This window comes from Mustelus asterias, chromosome 19 (assembly GCF_964213995.1).
Source record: "Mustelus asterias chromosome 19, sMusAst1.hap1.1, whole genome shotgun sequence".
In the NCBI taxonomy this organism is placed as follows: Eukaryota; Metazoa; Chordata; class Chondrichthyes; order Carcharhiniformes; family Triakidae; genus Mustelus; species Mustelus asterias.
Genome location: NC_135819.1, coordinates 44,169,898 through 44,189,354, shown reverse-complemented (window position 1 = coordinate 44,189,354; position 19,457 = coordinate 44,169,898). Strand labels below are relative to the sequence as shown.

Below are 19,457 nucleotides of genomic sequence, written 5' to 3'. Positions count from 1 at the left end.
GGAATTGGATCAGGCTAAAGGACTGAAATGATGGACTGGAATTGTCTGAGCCAATGTTGATCAAGCTGCACTTGGAAGAGGATTTGAAAAGATTATTGAGGTCCGGTATCACAAACAAGAGGTTAAGGTTTTAGCTTATCGGGCAGCAGATCGCGCCACACCCTTTTCTCCTTTGTCAAATTGGACAACTTACATAAGAACATAAGAACATAAGAAATAGGAGCAGGAGTAGGCCATCTAGCCCCTCGAGCCTGCCCTGCCATTCAACAAGGTCATGGCCTGATCTGAAGCGAATCAGTTCCACTTACCCGCCTGCTCCCCATTTCCCTTAATTCCCTTATCGATCAGAAATCTATCTACCCGTGATTTAAACATATTCAACGAGGAAGCCTCCACCACTTCAATGGGCAGAGAATTCCAGAGATTCACTACCCTCTGAGAGAAGAAGTTCCACCTCAACTCTGTTCTGAACCGGCCTCCACTTATTTTGAGGCTGTGCCCTCTAGTTCTGGTTTCCCTTCGAAGTGGAAAGAATCTCTCTACCTCTACCCTATCCAGCCCCTTCATTATCTTATATGTCTCTATAAGATCACCCCTCAGCCTTCTAAACTCCAATGAGTACAGACCCAATCTGTTCAATCTCTCCTCATAAGCTACACCTCTCATCTCTGACATCAACCTGGTGAACCTTCTCTGTACTCCCTCCAAGGCCAATATATCCTTTCGCAAATAAGGGGACCAAAACTGCACACAGTACTCCAGTTGCGGCCTCACCAGTGCCTTGTACAGTTGCAGCAAGACCTCCCTGCTTTTATATTCTATCCCCCTCGCGATAAAGGCCAACATTCCATTCGCCTTCTTGATCACCTGCTGCACCTGCAGACTGAGTTTTTGCGATTCGTGCATAAGGACCCCCAGGTCACTCTGCACAATAGCATGATGTAATTTTTCTCCATTTAAATAATATTCCAATTCACTATTATTTCATCCAAAGTGGATAACCTCACATTTGCCAATCTTATATTCCATCTGCCAGATCCTCGCCCACTCACTCAGCCTATCCAAATCTCTCTTCAGACTTTCTGCGTCCTCCACGCAATTCGCTTTCCCACTCATCTTCGTGTCATCAGCAAACTTTGATACCCAAACACTCAGTCCCCTCCTCCAGATCATCTATGTAAATGGTAAATAGTTGAGGTCCCATGACTGATCCCTGCGGCACGCCACTGGTCACCAACTGCCAAGCAAAAAAGCACCCATTTATTCCAACTCTCTGCTTCCTGTTAGATAGCCAATCCCCAATCCACGGCAACACCTTACCCCAACTCCGTGTACCCCAATCTTCTGCAGCAACCTTTTGTGAGGCACCTTATCGAATGCCTGCTGGAAATCTGAAAACACCACATCCACCGGTTCCCCTCTGACAACCGCACCAGTCACACCTTCATAAAAATCCAGTAAATTCGTCAAACACAACTTTCCCTTCATGAATCCAATTTACAGCAGCCACCTCAAAACAGTGGAGAACTGCAACACAAGTGTCTTTGCAAGATCCACCCAATCTGTGGCAAGAAAATCTCTCCAACAGCAGCATCCTCTCCCAAGACAACATATTCAGCAGTGAGGGAACAATGACACATAAACACATCTGCTGGGCAGGAGATGACATTTGATTGCCTGACACCAGGTTCCCAAAGCAACTGCTTTACCCAGAATGCGGTGGTAGCAGGAAACCCCCAGGGGACAGCAGAACCACTTCAGGGCTGTCCTGAAAGCATTCCTGATGACATCAAACATCCCCATCAATTCAAGGGAGCGCTTGGCCTCTGACTGAACACATGGAAACACATCGAGAAACATTGTCGCAGAGATAAATTTGAGACATCGGAACGAGCACACAAACCAACAAACACGTCGTCTAAATTACTCTCGAAGCAAAGTCTGCGACAAAATGTGCAGATTGTCCACTGGACCCATCTGCCATCCCAGAATTCCTGGGTCCTGAATGGAAGCAAGTCATCATCGAAACCGAGGGAGTGTCTAATAGGGAGATTCCAATATTGAAGGAAAATCTCAATTACCTGTTGTGGAAATAACTGGAGGCACAGTTGTTGTTCCTTTTGTTGTCGTTGTCACTTCTACAGGAAAAGAGAATTATTCAAAATCACTGCATTCTGACTGGAAATCCAGCTGTCTTAATAGAGTTCCAGCATTAGGTCATTTAATTCACAATAAGGCATCAAGAATGAGGAACATACTGACTACAGCTACTGACGAGTTCAACTAATTTGGAGAATAAAGGAGCAAAGTTGAACAGGAGAAAGACAAATCCACATTTACAAATTGTTTCTTGTTCCAAAATTATTCAAAATGACTGAGCGAGAGAAGAAAATGGAAGAATATTAACAATCACACCATGCTAAGGGGAAGATCCATTGATAAGATATGTTATGGAAGCTGCTGAACTTTGACACAGATGCTGCATATTTGCATCAACCTGTAATGCACATTGGAGAAATTATTCCAAAGTCAGGCTGATATTTAGGAACAGGTTCAGGAAATATTGTTGAGCAGTAGATTCTAGGAGAGAACATTACACACAGAGACACGGAGAAAACATTTCTCCTCATGTGCACATTCTGATCGAGCTTCATTTGAATCGGTCCGTTATCAACCAGTTCACTCGGGAAGTGATGGACTAACGAGAAACAAGTATGAAGCAGTGTCCTTCCACTGCCTGGAAATTATTCCAACAAAACAGTTTGCGTCACTGGTTTTGCTACTGTGTATCAAAAGAAGCCGTCACTCACCTGGTGTGGGGCTGGTAGTGGAGCTGGTTGCAGTTGGTATCACTGGTTTAGTGGTCACTTCTGAAGAACAAAAAACACAATCCAATCAATTGGCTTTGCTGCAAACATGCTGTTTAGAATAGAACATAAGTACAGAAAATGTTGGATGAACTCAGCAGATCTGCCAGAGTCTGTGGAAAGAAAGAGAGTTCACATTTTGGATCTAAATGATCTTTCTGCAGATGGATTTATTTTGAGTTGATTTGACTCATTATTGTCACATGTATTAGTATAGACTGAAAAGTATTGTTTCTGGCACACTATACAGACAAAGAATATTGTTGACAGAGTACTCAGGGGAGAAGACAAGGAGACGGTGCATAATATAGTGTTACAGTCATAGCTTGGGTGTAGAGAAAGATCAACTTAATATAAGGTAGGTCCATCAAAAGTTTGACGGCAGCAGGGAAGAAGCTGTTCTTGAGTTGGTTGGTACGAGTCCTCAGACTTTCTGCCGACAGAGGAAGGTGGAAGAGAGAATGTCCCGGATGTGTGCGGTCCTTAATTATGCTGGCTGCTTTTTGAGGAAGCGGGAAGTATAGACGGTGTCAATGGATAGGAGACTATTTGCGTAATGGACTAGGCTTCGTTCACACCTCTTTGAAGATTCTTGTGGTCTTGGACAGAACATAAGCCACACCAAGTAGCAAAAGAGCTGGAAAGGATGCTTTCTATGATTCTTCTGTAAAAGCTGGGAGCGGACATGCTGAATTTCTTTAGCCTCCTGAGAAAGTAGGGGCTTTGATGGGCTTTCTTACCTATGGCATCAGCGTGGAGGGAACAGGAGACATAGAAGGATCATATAGATCCAAAACATTAAATCGGTTTCTCTCCACAGATGTTGCCAGACCTGCTGAGTTCTTTCAGCATATTCTGTTTTTTTTCGAGGTTTCCAGCACCTGCAGTGTTTTGCTTCTATTTAAAATATAACATCTGGATTTGGTTGTCTTCGAATATTCAATCACTTCCACCCACATGGAAAGGGCGACAAGACAGAACTAATGGACGGGCATTGTCTAAAAGGGGAATTTGAGAACAGCGCACTGGTGTGAACGCTTATGCTCACAGCATTTCACCTCAGCTCCCACCTCTCATCTACCTTCATTCAATGAGTAAGAATTTCTTCCATTTCCCTTTGGAAAGTATGGTCACAGTGCCTCCCCAAGGTGAAATGATGAATTTCTAATGTGTGTTGAAACAAGGTCACTTGTTTCAGTGAAGAAAACGTAAACATAGAAACTCGAAGCAGGAGTAGGCCATTCGGCCCTTGGAGACTGCTCATCCATTCATTTTGATCGTGGCGGATCATTGAATTCAATATACTGATCCCCATTAACCCCATATCCGTTGATCCCTTTCGTCCCAAGAGCTAAAATGCTGTGATGCAGGAATTCTGACGTGAAAACAGAAACTAACTATAAAAAAGTATGAAGTAATGTCTTTCCACTGCCTAGAACTTGTTCCAACTAAACAGTTTGCGTCACTGGTTTTGCTACTGTGTATCAAAAGAAGCCGTCACTCACCCGGTGTGGGGCTGGTAGTGGAGCTGGTTGTAGTTGGTTTCTCTGGTTTACTGGTCACTTCTGAAGAACAAGAAACACAATCCAATCAACTGAGGCAGAATATAAAAGCCAGCAGTGTTCCATTGTGTGATTGATTTGATTGGCTTTGCTGCAACTTTGATATTTAAAATAGTACAATGCGATTCAGATGTCCTCAAGTATCCATTCACTTGCACCCACAATGAAAGTCCGACAAGACTAAACTAATGGATGGGCATTGTCTTAAAGGGGAATTTGAGAACAGCGCACGGGTGTGAACGCTGATGCACACAGCATTTCACCTCAGCTCCCACCTCTCATCTACCTTCATTCAAGGAGTAGAAATTTCTTCCATTTCCCTTTGGAAAGTACGGTCACAGTGCCTCCCCATGGTGAAATGATGAATTTCTAATACGCGCTGAAACAAGATCATGTTTTTCACGAAATGAAAAGTAAAATACTGTCCTTTCTGGACATCTGATATACAAACAGAAAGTGCTGGAAATACTCAGCAGGTGTTGCTAGCCTTGCTGAATAATTCCAGCACGATCTGTTTTTATTTGACTTGTTTCCTGCTGCTGTTAATGAAAAGAAGCCGTTATAGACCCGGGGTGGAGCCCGGAGGGGGCCCAGCTGCAGTTGGTTTCACTGTTGTAGTGACCCCTTCTGAAGAAGCAGAAAAAGAATGAAACCATTTCACCACAATGTCAATGCCATTGTATTCCTGTCGCGTTTGACCAGAAAACCATCATATTGATCTTGGTGTGAAAGTGATGTTCACAAATCCAATTAATGATTCAAATTTGAGTAAATGTTCAACCATTTCCTTCGGAAAGGAGGTGTGGGCAAGACTGAATGAATGAACTGACACTGAAGCTGCAAATGAGAAAAGCACACCGCTGTGAACAGACTTGCTGGTGAATATTGAAAGGAGACAGCACTAACCTGTTGTAGCAGTTTCCACAGATGTGGTCGTTGTTTCCTGTGTTGTTGTTGTTGGCACTGCAGACAAAGAAATAACTTTCAAAATCACCAAATTCCAATTCCTAAGGTGTTGTGAATTTTAGAACTGGGATACATTATTGATATGAAGGACAAATCTTGAAGAAATTGGTAATTACAGCGACTCACTTGGTTAAAAGATTTCTTCATTTGCTTTTTGTTTTAAACCCAGTCTGGCATGCGGAAAAATGTGCAGATTGTCCATTGGACTCATCTGCCATACCAGGATTCCTCGATCCCGAATGGAAGGAAGTCATCATCGAAACCGAGGGAGTGTCTAATAGGGAGATTCCAATATTGAAAGAAAATCTCAATTACCTGTTGTCGAAGTAACTGGAGGCACAGTTGTTGTTCCTTTTGTTGTAGTTGTCACTTCTACAGGAAAAGAAAATTATTCAAAACCACTGCACTCTGACTGGAAATCCAGCTGTATTAATAGAGTTCCAGCATTAGGTCATTTAATTCACAATAAGGCATCAAGAATGAGGAACATACTGACTACAGCTACTGACGAGCTCAACTAACTTGGAGAATAAAGGAGCAAAGTTGAACAGGAGAAAGACAAATCCACATTTACAAATTTGTTCTTGTTTCAAAATTATTCTAAATGACTGAGCGAGAGAAGAAAATGGTAGAATATTAACAATCACACCATGCTAATGGGAAGATCCATTGATAAGATATGTTATGGAAACTGCTGAACTTTGACACAGATGCTGCATATTTGCATCAACCTGTAATGCACATTGGAGAAATTATTCCAAAGTCAGGCTGATATTTAGGAACAGGTTCAGGAAATATTCTTGAGCGAGTAGATTCTAGGAGGGAACAGTACACACAGAGACACGGAGAAATAATTTCTCCTCATGTGCACATTCTGATCGAGCTTCATTTGAATCGGTCCGTTATCAACCAGTTCACTCGGGAAGTGATGGACTAACTAGAAACAAGTATGAAGCAGTGTCCTTCCACTGCCTGGAAATTGTTCCAACAAAACAGTTTGTGTCACTGGTTTTGCTACTGTGTATCAAAAGAAGCCGTCACTCACCCGGTGTGGGGCTGGTAGTGGAGCTGGTTGTAGTTGGTATCACTGGTTTACTGGTCACTTCTGAAGAACAAGAAACACAAACCAATCAACTGAAGTAGAATATAAAAGCCAGCATTGTGTGATTGATTTGATTGGCTTTGCTGCAAATATGATGTTTAAAATAGTACAATGCGATTCAGATGTCCTCAATTATCCATTCACTTGCACCCACAATGAAAGACAGACAAGACTAAACTAATGGACGGGCATTGTCTAAAAGGGGAATTTGAGAACAGCGCACTGGTGCGAATGCTTATGCACACAGCATTTCACCTCAGCTCCCACCTCTCATCTACCTTTATTCAAGGAGTAAGAATTTCTTCCATTTCCCTTTGGAAAGTACGGTCACAGTGCCCCCCCATGGTGAAATGATGAATTTCTAATGTGTGTTGAAACAAGGTCACTTGTTTCAGTGAAGAAAATGTAAACATAGAAACTAGAAGCAGGAGTAGGCCATTCGGCCCTTGGAGTCTGCTCATCCATTCATTTTGATCGTGGTGGATCATTTAATTCAATATCCTGACCCCATTAACCCCATATCCGTTGATCCCTTTCGTCCCAAGAGCTAAAATACTGTGATGCTGGAATTCTGACGTGAAAACAGAAGCTAACTGTAAAAAAGTATGAAGTAATGTCTTTCCACTGCCTGGAACTTGTTCCAACTAAACAGTTTGCGTCACTGGTTTTGCTACTGTGTATCAAAAGAAGCCGTCACTCACCCGGTGTGGGGCTGGGAGTGGAGCTGGTTGTAGTTGGTATCACTGGTTTACTGGTCACTTCTGAAGAACAAGAAACACAATCAAATCAACTGAAGCAGAATATAAAAGCCAGCAGTGTTCCATTGTGTGATTGATTTGATTGGCTTTGCTGCAACTTTGATATTTAAGATAGTACAATGCGATTCAGATGTCCTCAATTATCCATTCACTTGCATCCACAATGAAAGTCCGACAAGACTAAACTAATGGACGGGCATTGTCTAAAAGGGGAATTTGAGAACAGCGCACTGGTGCGAATGCTTATGCACACAGCATTTCACCTCAGCTCCCACCTCTCATCTACCTTCATTCAAGGAGTTAAAATTTCTTCCATTTCCCTTTGGAAAGTACTGTCACAGTGCCTCCCCATGGTGAAATGATGAATTTCTAATACCCGCTGCAACAAGATCATGTTTTTCACGAAATGAAAAGTAAAATACTGTCCTTTCTGGACATCTGATATACAAACAGAAAGTGCTGGAAATACTCAGCAGGTGTTGCCAGCCTTGCTGAATAATTCCAGCACGATCTGTTTTTATTTGACTTGTTTCCTGCTGCTGATCATGAAATTGACACTGAATGTCCGCAATTGTTTTAGGGGGTGGAGCCCGGAGGGGGCCCAGCTGCAGTTGGTTTCACTGTTGTAGTGACCCCTTCTGAAGAAGCAGAAAAAGAATGAAACCAATTCACCACAATGTCAATGCCATTGTATTCCTGTCGCGTTTCACCAGAAAACCATCATATTGATCTTGGTGTGAAAGTGATGTTCACAAATCCAATTGATGATTCAAATTTCAGTAAATTTTCAACCATTTCCTTCGGAAAGGAGGTGTGGGCAAGACCGAATAAATGAACTGACACTGAAGCTGCAAATGAGAAAAGCACACCGCTGTGAACAGACTTGCTGGTGAATATTGAAAGGAGACAGCACTAACCTGTTGTCGTAGTTTCCACAGATGTGGTCGTTGTTTCCTGTGTTGTTGTTGTTGGCACTGCAGACAAAGAAATAACTTTCAAAATCACCAAATTCCAATTCCAATTCCTACGGTGTTGTGAATTTTACAACTGGGATACATTATTGATACGAAGCACAAATCTTGAAGAAATTGGTCATTACAGCTCCTCACTCGGTATCAAGATTTCTTCATTTGTTATTTGTTCTAAAAGAAGCTGGATTGAAACTGAAGATAATATGAACTCATTGGCAAATTTCTCACTTACCAGAAGTGGAAGTTGTAGGGGGCAACGTTGTGGGCACTACTGTTACTGGCTCACAGCAAACGCGAACTTGGTAGTCAAAACACAATCTTTTCTCCTCCGTTGCACTTTGAGAGACCTCACAGGTGAGGCCTTTGTCTTTGTCACATGTCACATTGTCTGGTGACTGACTTATTGGTTTCTCCGGTTGGTCAACAAATTGACACTGAATGTCCGCAATTGTTTCAGAAGGGGAGGAACAATATTTTGTATCTTTGGGATTCTGCAATTCATAATCGCCTGGGTTGTCCTTAGAAGGTGTATTTTCATTAATCCAGGCTGACCAATGGCCATGGCAGACGACCTCTGGAAGAAAAAAGGAGAAATGTAGGAGAACATATCACTCATGAAGTAACCAAAACTGGGAACTTTAGATTCACGACTGCATTTGAAATGCTTGAAATATATTTTTTCATGCAAATGAACTAACTTATGAATAATATCAACACCATATCAAGGCAGCAACTTTGACAATATCTGGAAATAATTCTATTGGAATTGAGAAACCTGCAGACTGTGAGCATCAGCATGAAGAACAAACTGTACAGTTTAGTAACAGGATTGAAAATTATGCTGAAAAGTGTAAGAATAAGCAGCAACAAAAGGAGACAGAAGGGGGATGAAGAGGTCAAATTTACAGATCAAACTGTTGAAGCATTAACAATCTGATTTTCCGATAGAGAAACCTCCACGGGGAGAGCTTGTCACAACACCGTTTTTCTGACTGAGAAAATGTCACTGATTGCAGATTGAGAATACTGAATTTTACACATAATTCCATCCCAAAGGAATTGGATCAGGCTAAAGGACTGAAATGATGGACTGGAATTGTCTGAGCCAATGTTGATCAAGCTGCACTTGGAAGAGGATTTGAAAAGATTTTTGAGGTCCGGTATCACAAACAAGAGGTTAAGGTTTTAGCTTATCGGGCAGCAGATCGCGCCACACCCTTTTCTCCTTTGTCAAATTGGACAACTTACAGCAGCCACCTCAAAACAGTGCAACACAAGTGTCTTTGCAAGATCCTCCCAATCTGTGGCAAGAAAATCTCTCCAACAGCAGCATCCTCTCCCAAGACAACATATTCAGCAGTGAGGGAACAATGACACATCAACACATCTGCTGGGCAGGAGATGACATTTGATTGCCTGACACCAGGTTCCCAAAGCAACTGCTTTACCCAGAATGCGGTGGTAGCAGGAGACCCCCGGGGGACAGCAGAAACACTTCAGGGCTGTCCTGAAAGCATTCCTGATGACATCAAACATCTCCATCAATTCAAGGGAGCGCTTGGCCTCTGACTGAACACCATAAGACCATAAGACCATAAGACATAGGAGCGGAAGTAAGGCCATTCGGCCCATCGAGTCCACTCCACCATTCAATCATGGTTGATTTCAACTCCATTTACCCGCTCTCTCCCCATAGCCCTTAATTCCTCGAGAAATCAAGAATTTATCAATTTCTGTCTTGAAGACGCTCAACGTCTCGGCCTCCACAGCCCTCTGTGGCAATGAATTCCACAGACCCACCACTCTCTGGCTGAAGAAATTTCTCCTCATCTCTGTTCTAAAGTGACTCCCTTTTATTCTAAGGCTGTGCCCCCGCGTCCTAGTCTCCCCTGTTAATGGAAACAACTTCCCTACGTCCATCCTATCTAAGCCGTTCATTATCTTGTAAGTTTCTATCAGATCTCCCCTCAACCTCCTAAACTCCAATGAATATAATCCCACGATCCTCAGACGTTCATCGTATGTCAGGCCTACCATTCCTGGGATCATCCGTGTGAATCTCCGCTGGACCCGCTCCAGTGCCAGTATGTCCTTCCTGAGGTGTGGGGCCCAAAATTGCTCACAGTACTCCAAATGGGGCCTAACCAGTGCTTTATAAAGCCTCAGAAGTACATCCCTGCTTTTGTATTCCAAGCCTCTTGAGATAAATGACAACATTACATTTGCTTTCTTAATTACGGACTCAACCTGCAAGTTTACCTTTAGAGAATCCTGGACTAGGACTCCCAAGTCCCTTTGCCACTTTAGCATTATGAATTTTGTCACCGTTTAGAAAATAGTCCATGCCTCTATTCTTTTTTCCAAAGTGTACGACCTCGCACTTGCCCACGTTGAATTTCATCAGCCACTTCTTGGACCACTCTCCTAAACTGTCTAAATCTTTCTGCAGCCTCCCCACCTCCTCAATACTACCTGCCCATGGAAACACATCGAGAAACATTGTCGCAGAGATAAATTTGAGACATCGGAACGAGCACACAAACCACCAGACACGTCGTCTAAATTACTCTCGAAGCAAAGTCTGCGACAAAATGTGCAGATTGTCCACTGGACCCATCTGCCATCCCAGAATTCCTGGGTCCTGAATGGAAGCAAGTCATCATCGAAACCGAGGGAGTGTCTAATAGGGAGATTCCAATATTGAAGGAAAATCTCAATTACCTGTTGTGGAAGGAACTGGAGGCACAGTTGTTGTTCCTTTTGTTGTAGTTGTCACTTCTACAGGAAAAGAAAATTATTCAAAACCACTGCACTCTGACTGGAAATCCAGCTGTCTTAATAGAGTTCCAGCATTAGGTCATTTAATTCACAACAAGGCATCAAGAATGAGGAACATACAGACGCCAGCTACTGACGAGCACAACTAACTTGGAGAATAAAGGAGCAAAGTTGAACAGGAGAAAGACAAATCCACGTTTACAAATTTGTTCTTGTTTCAAAATTATTCTAAATGACTGAGCGAGAGAAGAAAATGGAAGAATATTAACAATCACACCATGCTAAGGGGAAGATCCATTGATAAGATATGTTATGGAAACTGCTGAACTTTGACACAGATGCTGCATATTTGCATCAACCTGTAATGCACATTGGAGAAATTATTCCAATGTCAGGCTGCTATTTAGGAACAGGTTCAGGAAATATTCTTGAGCGAGTAGATTCTAGGAGAGAACATTACACACAGAGACACGGAGAAAACATTTCTCCTCATGTGCACATTCTGATCGAGCTTCATTTGAATCGGTCCGTTATCAACCAGTTCACTCGGGAAGTGATGGACTAACGAGAAACAAGTATGAAGCAGTGTCCTTCCACTGCCTGGAAATTGTTCCAACAACACAGTTTGTGTCACTGGTTTTGCTACTGTGTATTAAAAGAAGCCGTCACTCACCCGGTGTGGGGCTGGTAGTGGAGCTGGTTGTAGTTGGTTTCACTGGTTTACTGGTCACTTCTGAAGAACAAAAAACACAATCCAATCAACTGAAGTAGAATATAAAAGCCAGCATTGTGTGATTGATTTGATTGGCTTTGCTGCAAATATGATGTTTAAAATAGTACAATGCGATTCAGATGTCCTCAAGTATCCATTCACTTGCACCCACAATGAAAGACCGACAAGACTAAACTAATGGACGGGCATTGTCTAAAAGGGGAATTTGAGAACAGCGCACTGGTGTGAATGCTTATGCACACAGCATTTCACCTCAGCTCCCACCTCTCATCTACCTTTATTCAAGGAGTAAGAATTTCTTCCATTTCCCTTTGGAAAGTACGGTCACAGTGCCTCCCCATGGTGAAATGATGAATTTCTAATGTGTGTTGAAACAAGGTCACTTGTTTCAGTGAAGAAAACGTAAACATAGAAACTAGAAGCAGGAGTAGGCCATTCGGCCCTTGGAGTCTGCTCATCCATTCATTTTGATCGTGGTGGATCATTTAATTCAATATCCTGATCCCCATTAACCCCATATCCGTTGATCCTTTTCGTCCCAAGAGCTAAAATACTGTGATGCTGGAATTCTGACGTGAAAACAGAAACTAACTGTAAAAAAGTATGAAGTAATGTCTTTCCACTGCCTGGAACTTGTTCCAACTAAACAGTTTGCGTCACTGGTTTTGCTACTGTGTATCTAAAGAAGCCGTCACTCACCCGGTGTGGGGCTGGGAGTGGAGCTGGTTGTAGTTGGTATCACTGGTTTACTGGTCACTTCTGAAGAACAAGAAACACAATCAAATCAACTGAAGCAGAATATAAAAGCCAGCAGTGTTCCATTGTGTGATTGATTTGATTGGCTTTGCTGCAACTTTGATATTTAAGATAGTACAATGCGATTCAGATGTCCTCAATTATCCATTCACTTGCACCCACAATGAAAGACCGACAAGACTCAACTAATGGACGGGCATTGTCTAAAAGGGGAATTTGAGAACAGCGCACTGGTGCGAATGCTTATGCACACGGCATTTCACCTCAGCTCCCACCTCTCATCTACCTTCATTCAAGTAGTTAATATTTCTTCCATTTCCCTTTGGAAAGTACTGTCACAGTGCCTCCCCATGGTGAAATGATGAATTTCTAATACCCGCTGCAACAAGATCATGTTTTTCACGAAATGAAAAGTAAAATTCTGTCCTTTCTGGACATCTGATATACAAACAGAAAGTGCTGGAAATACTCAGCAGGTGTTGCCAGCCTTGCTGAATATTTCCAGCACTATCTGTTTTTACTTCACTTGTTTCCTCCTCCTGCTGCTGTTAATGAAAAGAAGCCGCTATACACCCGGGGTGGAGCCCGGAGGGGGCCCAGCTGCAGTTGGTTTCACTGTTGTAGTGACCCCTTCTGAAGTAGAAGAAAAAGAATGAAACCAATTCATCACAATGTCAATGCCATTGTATTCCTGTCGCGTTTCACCAGAAAACCATCATATTGAACTTGGTGTAAAAGTGATGTTCACAAATCCAATTGATGATTCACATTTCAGTAAATTTTCAACCATTTCCTTCGGAAAGGAGGTGTGGGCAAGACTGAATGAATGAACTGACACTGAAGCTGCAAATGAGAAAAGCACACCGCTGTGAACAGACTTGCTGGTGAATATTGAAAGGAGACAGCACTAACCTGTTGTCGTAGTTTCCACAGATGTGGTCGTTGTTTCCTGTGTTGTTGTTGTTGGCACTACAGACAAAGAATTAACTTTCAAAATCACCAAATTCCAATTCCAACTCCTAATGTGTTGTGAATTTTACAACTTGGATACATTATTGATATGAAGCACAAATCTTGAAGAAATTGGTAATTACAGCGACTCACTTGGTTAAAAGATTTCTTCATTTGCTTTTTGTTTTAAACCCAGTCTGGCATGCGACAAAATGTGCAGATTGTCCATTGGACTCATCTGCCATCCCAGAATTCCTCGATCCCGAATGGAAGCAAGTCATCATTGAAACCGAGGTAGTGTCTAATAGGGAGATTCCAATATTGAAAGAAAATCACAATTACCTGTTGTGGAAGTAACTGGAGGCACAGTTGTTGTTCCTTTTGTTGCCGTTGTCATTTCTACAGGAAAAGAAAATTATTCAAAACCACTGCATTCTGACTGGAAATCCAGCTGTATTAATAGAGTTCCAGCATTAGGTCATTTAATTCACAATAAGGCATCAAGAATGAGGAACATACTGACTACAGCTTCTGACGAGCTCAACTAACTTGGAGAATAAAGGAGCAAAGTTGAACAGGAGAAAGACAAATCCACATTTACAAATTTGTTCTTGTTTCAAAAATATTCTAAATGACTGGGCGAGAGAAGAAAATGGAAGAATATTAACAATCACACCATGCTTAGGGGAAGATCCATTGCTAAGATATGTTATGGAAACTGCTGAACTTTGACACAGATGCTGCATATCAGCATCAATGTGCAATGCACATTGGAGAAATTATTCCAATGTCAGGCTGCTATTTAGGAACAGGTTCAGGAAATATTCTTGAGCGAGTAGATTCTAGGAGAGAACATTACACACAGAGACACGGAGAAAACATTTCTCCTCATGTGCACATTCTGATCGAGCTTCATTTGAATCGGTCCGTTATCAACCAGTTCACTCAGGAAGTGATGGACAAACGAGAAACAAGTATGAAGCAGTGTCCTTCCACTGCCTGGAAATTGTTCCAACAACACAGTTTGTGTCACTGGTTTTGCTACTGTGTATTAAAAGAAGCCGTCACTCACCCGGTGTGGGGCTGGTAGTGGAGCTGGTTGTAGTTGGTTTCACTGGTTTACTGGTCACTTCTGAAGAACAAAAAACACAATCCAATCAACTGAAGTAGAATATAAAAGCCAGCATTGTGTGATTGATTTGATTGGCTTTGCTGCAAATATGATGTTTAAAATAGTACAATGCGATTCAGATGTCCTCAAGTATCCATTCACTTGCACCCACAATGAAAGACCGACAAGACTAAACTAATGGACGGGCATTGTCTAAAAGGGGAATTTGAGAACAGCGCACTGGTGTGAATGCTTATGCACACAGCATTTCACCTCAGCTCCCACCTCTCATCTACCTTTATTCAAGGAGTAAGAATTTCTTCCATTTCCCTTTGGAAAGTACGGTCACAGTGCCTCCCCATGGTGAAATGATGAATTTCTAATGTGTGTTGAAACAAGGTCACTTGTTTCAGTGAAGAAAACGTAAACATAGAAACTAGAAGCAGGAGTAGGCCATTCGGCCCTTGGAGTCTGCTCATCCATTCATTTTGATTGTGGTGGATCATTTAATTCAATATCCTGATCCCCATTAACCCCATATCCGTTGATCCTTTTCGTCCCAAGAGCTAAAATACTGTGATGCTGGAATTCTGACGTGAAAACAGAAACTAACTGTAAAAAAGTATGAAGTAATGTCTTTCCACTGCCTGGAACTTGTTCCAACTAAACAGTTTGCGTCACTGGTTTTGCTACTGTGTATCTAAAGAAGCCGTCACTCACCCGGTGTGGGGCTGGGAGTGGAGCTGGTTGTAGTTGGTATCACTGGTTTACTGGTCACTTCTGAAGAACAAGAAACACAATCAAATCAACTGAAGCAGAATATAAAAGCCAGCAGTGTTCCATTGTGTGATTGATTTGATTGGCTTTGCTGCAACTTTGATATTTAAGATAGTACAATGCGATTCAGATGTCCTCAATTATCCATTCACTTGCACCCACAATGAAAGTCCGACAAGACTAAACTAATGGACGGGCATTGTCTAAAAGGGGAATTTGAGAACAGCGCACTGGTGCGAATGCTTATGCACACAGCATTTCACCTCAGCTCCCACCTCTCATCTACCTTCATTCAAGTAGTTAATATTTCTTCCATTTCCCTTTGGAAAGTACTGTCACAGTGCCTCCCCATGGTGAAATGATGAATTTCTAATACCCGCTGCAACAAGATCATGTTTTTCACGAAATGAAAAGTAAAATTCTGTCCTTTCTGGACATCTGATATACAAACAGAAAGTGCTGGAAATACTCAGCAGGTGTTGCCAGCCTTGCTGAATATTTCCAGCACTATCTGTTTTTACTTCACTTGTTTCCTCCTCCTGCTGCTGTTAATGAAAAGAAGCCGCTATACACCCGGGGTGGAGCCCGGAGGGGGCCCAGCTGCAGTTGGTTTCACTGTTGTAGTGACCCCTTCTGAAGTAGAAGAAAAAGAATGAAACCAATTCATCACAATGTCAATGCCATTGTATTCCTGTCGCGTTTCACCAGAAAACCATCATATTGAACTTGGTGTAAAAGTGATGTTCACAAATCCAATTGATGATTCACATTTCAGTAAATTTTCAACCATTTCCTTCGGAAAGGAGGTGTGGGCAAGACTGAATGAATGAACTGACACTGAAGCTGCAAATGAGAAAAGCACACCGCTGTGAACAGACTTGCTGGTGAATATTGAAAGGAGACAGCACTAACCTGTTGTCGTAGTTTCCACAGATGTGGTCGTTGTTTCCTGTGTTGTTGTTGTTGGCACTGCAGACAAAGAAATAACTTTCAAAATCACCAAATTCCAATTCCAACTCCTAATGTGTTGTGAATTTTACAACTTGGATACATTATTGATATGAAGCACAAATCTTGAAGAAATTGGTAATTACAGCGACTCACTTGGTTAAAAGATTTCTTCATTTGCTTTTTGTTTTAAACCCAGTCTGGCATGCGACAAAATGTGCAGATTGTCCATTGGACTCATCTGCCATCCCAGAATTCCTCGATCCCGAATGGAAGCAAGTCATCATTGAAACCGAGGGAGTGTCTAATAGGGAGATTCCAATATTGAAAGAAAATCACAATTACCTGTTGTGGAAGTAACTGGAGGCACAGTTGTTGTTCCTTTTGTTGCCGTTGTCATTTCTACAGGAAAAGAAAATTATTCAAAACCACTGCATTCTGACTGGAAATCCAGCTGTATTAATAGAGTTCCAGCATTAGGTCATTTAATTCACAATAAGGCATCAAGAATGAGGAACATACTGACTACAGCTTCTGACGAGCTCAACTAACTTGGAGAATAAAGGAGCAAAGTTGAACAGGAGAAAGACAAATCCACATTTACAAATTTGTTCTTGTTTCAAAAATATTCTAAATGACTGGGCGAGAGAAGAAAATGGAAGAATATTAACAATCACACCATGCTTAGGGGAAGATCCATTGCTAAGATATGTTATGGAAACTGCTGAACTTTGACACAGATGCTGCATATCAGCATCAATGTGCAATGCACATTGGAGAAATTATTCCAATGTCAGGCTGCTATTTAGGAACAGGTTCAGGAAATATTCTTGAGCGAGTAGATTCTAGGAGAGAACATTACACACAGAGACACGGAGAAAACATTTCTCCTCATGTGCACATTCTGATCGAGCTTCATTTGAATCGGTCCGTTATCAACCAGTTCACTCAGGAAGTGATGGACAAACGAGAAACAAGTATGAAGCAGTGTCCTTCCACTGCCTGGAAATTGTTCCAACAACACAGTTTGTGTCACTGGTTTTGCTACTGTGTATTAAAAGAAGCCGTCACTCACCCGGTGTGGGGCTGGTAGTGGAGCTGGTTGTAGTTGGTTTCACTGGTTTACTGGTCACTTCTGAAGAACAAAAAACACAATCCAATCAACTGAAGTAGAATATAAAAGCCAGCATTGTGTGACTGATTTGATTGGCTTTGCTGCAAATATGATGTTTAAAATGCGATTCAGATGTCCTCAAGTATCCATTCACTTACACCCACAATGAAAGACCGACAAGACTAAACTAATGGACGGGCATTGTCTAAAAGGGGAATTTGAGAACAGCGCACTGGTGTGAATGCTTATGCACACAGCATTTCACCTCAGCTCCCACCTCTCATCTACCTTTATTCAAGGAGTAAGAATTTCTTCCATTTCCCTTTGGAAAGTACGGTCACAGTGCCTCCCCATGGTGAAATGATGAATTTCTAATGTGTGTTGAAACAAGGTCACTTGTTTCAGTGAAGAAAACGTAAACATAGAAACTAGAAGCAGGAGTAGGCCATTCGGCCCTTGGAGTCTGCTCATCCATTCATTTTGATCGTGGTGGATCATTTAATTCAATATCCTGATCCCCATTAACCCCATATCCGTTGATCCTTTTCGTCCCAAGAGCTAAAATACTGTGATGCTGGAATTCTGACGTGAAAACAGAAACTAACTGTAAAAAAGTATGAAGTAATGTCTTTCCACTGCTTTGGAACTTGTTCCAACTAAACAGTTTGCGTCACTGGTTTTGCTACTGTGTATCAAAAGAAGCCGTCACTCACCCGGTGTGGGGCTGGGAGTGGAGCTGGTTGTAGTTGGTATCACTGGTTTACTGGTCACTTCTGAAGAACAAGAAAAACAATCAAATCAACTGAAGCAGAATATAAAAGCCAGCAGTGTTCCATTGTGTGATTGATTTGATTGGCTTTGCTGCAACTTAGATATTTAAGATAGTACAATGCGATTCAGATGTCCTCAATTATCCATTCACTTGCACCCACAATGAAAGACCGACAAGACTCAACTAATGGACGGGCATTGTCTAAAAGGGGAATTTGAGAACAGCGCACTGGTGCGAATGCTTATGCACACGGCATTTCACCTCAGCTCCCACCTCTCATCTACCTTCATTCAAGGAGTAGAAATTTCTTCCATTTCCCTTTGGAAAGTACTGTCACAGTGCCTCCCCATGGTGAAATGATGAATTTCTAATACACGCTGAAACAAGATCATGTTTTTCACGAAATGAAAAGTAAAATACTGTCCTTTCTGGACATCTGCTATACAAACAGAAAGTGCTGGAAATACTCAGCAGATGTTGCCAGCCTTGCTGAATAATTCCAGCACGATCTGTTTTTATTTCACTTGTTTCCTGCTGCTGTTAATGAAAAGAAGCCGCTATACACCCGGGGTGGAGCCCGGAGGGGGCCCAGCTGCAGTTGGTTTCACTGTTGTCGTGACCCCTTCTGAAGTAGAAGAAAAAGAATGAAACCAATTCACCACAATATCAATGCCATTGTATTCCTGTCGCGTTTCACCAGAAAACCATCATATTGAACTTGGTGTAAAAGTGATGTTCACAAATCCAATTGATGATTCACATTTCAGTAAATTTTCAACCATTTCCTTCGGAAAGGAGGTGTGGGCAAGACTGAATGAATGAACTGACACTGAAGCTGCAAATGAGAAAAGCACACCGCTGTGAACAGACTTGCTGGTGAATATTGAAAGGAGACAGCACTAACCTGTTGTCGTAGTTTCCACAGATGTGGTCGTTGTTTCCTGTGTTGTTGTTGTTGGCACTACAGACAAAGAATTAACTTTCAAAATCACCAAATTCCAATTCCAATTCCTAATGTGTTGTGAATTTTACAACTTGGATACATTATTGATATGAAGCACAAATCTTGAAGAAATTGGTAATTACAGCGACTCACTTGGTTAAAAGATTTCTTCATTTGCTTTTTGTTTTAAACCCAGTCTGGCATGCGACAAAATGTGCAGATTGTCCATTGGACTCATCTGCCATCCCAGAATTCCTCGATCCCGAATGGAAGCAAGTCATCATTGAAACCGAGGGAGTGTCTAATAGGGAGATTCCAATATTGAAAGAAAATCACAATTACCTGTTG

The 19,457-nt window shown here is 41.9% G+C and overlaps 1 protein-coding gene and 1 long non-coding RNA gene across 2 annotated transcripts in view; both read right to left on the bottom strand.

Annotated features, from left to right (window-relative positions):
* Positions 1 to 7,607, bottom strand: part of LOC144507483 (uncharacterized) — a 35,123-nt gene extending 27,516 nt beyond the window's left edge. The window contains exons 1-7 of the mRNA XM_078234608.1: positions 7,589 to 7,607; positions 7,199 to 7,258; positions 6,441 to 6,500; positions 5,711 to 5,767; positions 5,336 to 5,392; positions 4,373 to 4,432; positions 2,082 to 2,138 (exon numbers count right to left, since the gene is read on the bottom strand). Coding sequence (XP_078090734.1) covers positions 2,082 to 2,138; positions 4,373 to 4,432; positions 5,336 to 5,392; positions 5,711 to 5,767; positions 6,441 to 6,500; positions 7,199 to 7,258; positions 7,589 to 7,607 — 370 coding nt within the window. The remainder of the gene's footprint in view (positions 1 to 2,081; positions 2,139 to 4,372; positions 4,433 to 5,335; positions 5,393 to 5,710; positions 5,768 to 6,440; positions 6,501 to 7,198; positions 7,259 to 7,588) is intronic.
* Positions 7,608 to 8,172: 565 nt separating this feature from the next.
* On the bottom strand, positions 8,173 to 11,005 carry LOC144507917 (uncharacterized). The gene is made up of 3 exons (XR_013500166.1): positions 10,948 to 11,005; positions 8,459 to 8,800; positions 8,173 to 8,229 (listed from the first exon to the last, which is right to left on the bottom strand). It is a non-coding gene; the product is annotated as an uncharacterized LOC144507917 (long non-coding RNA).
* Between the last annotated feature and the right edge of the window lie 8,452 nt (positions 11,006 to 19,457).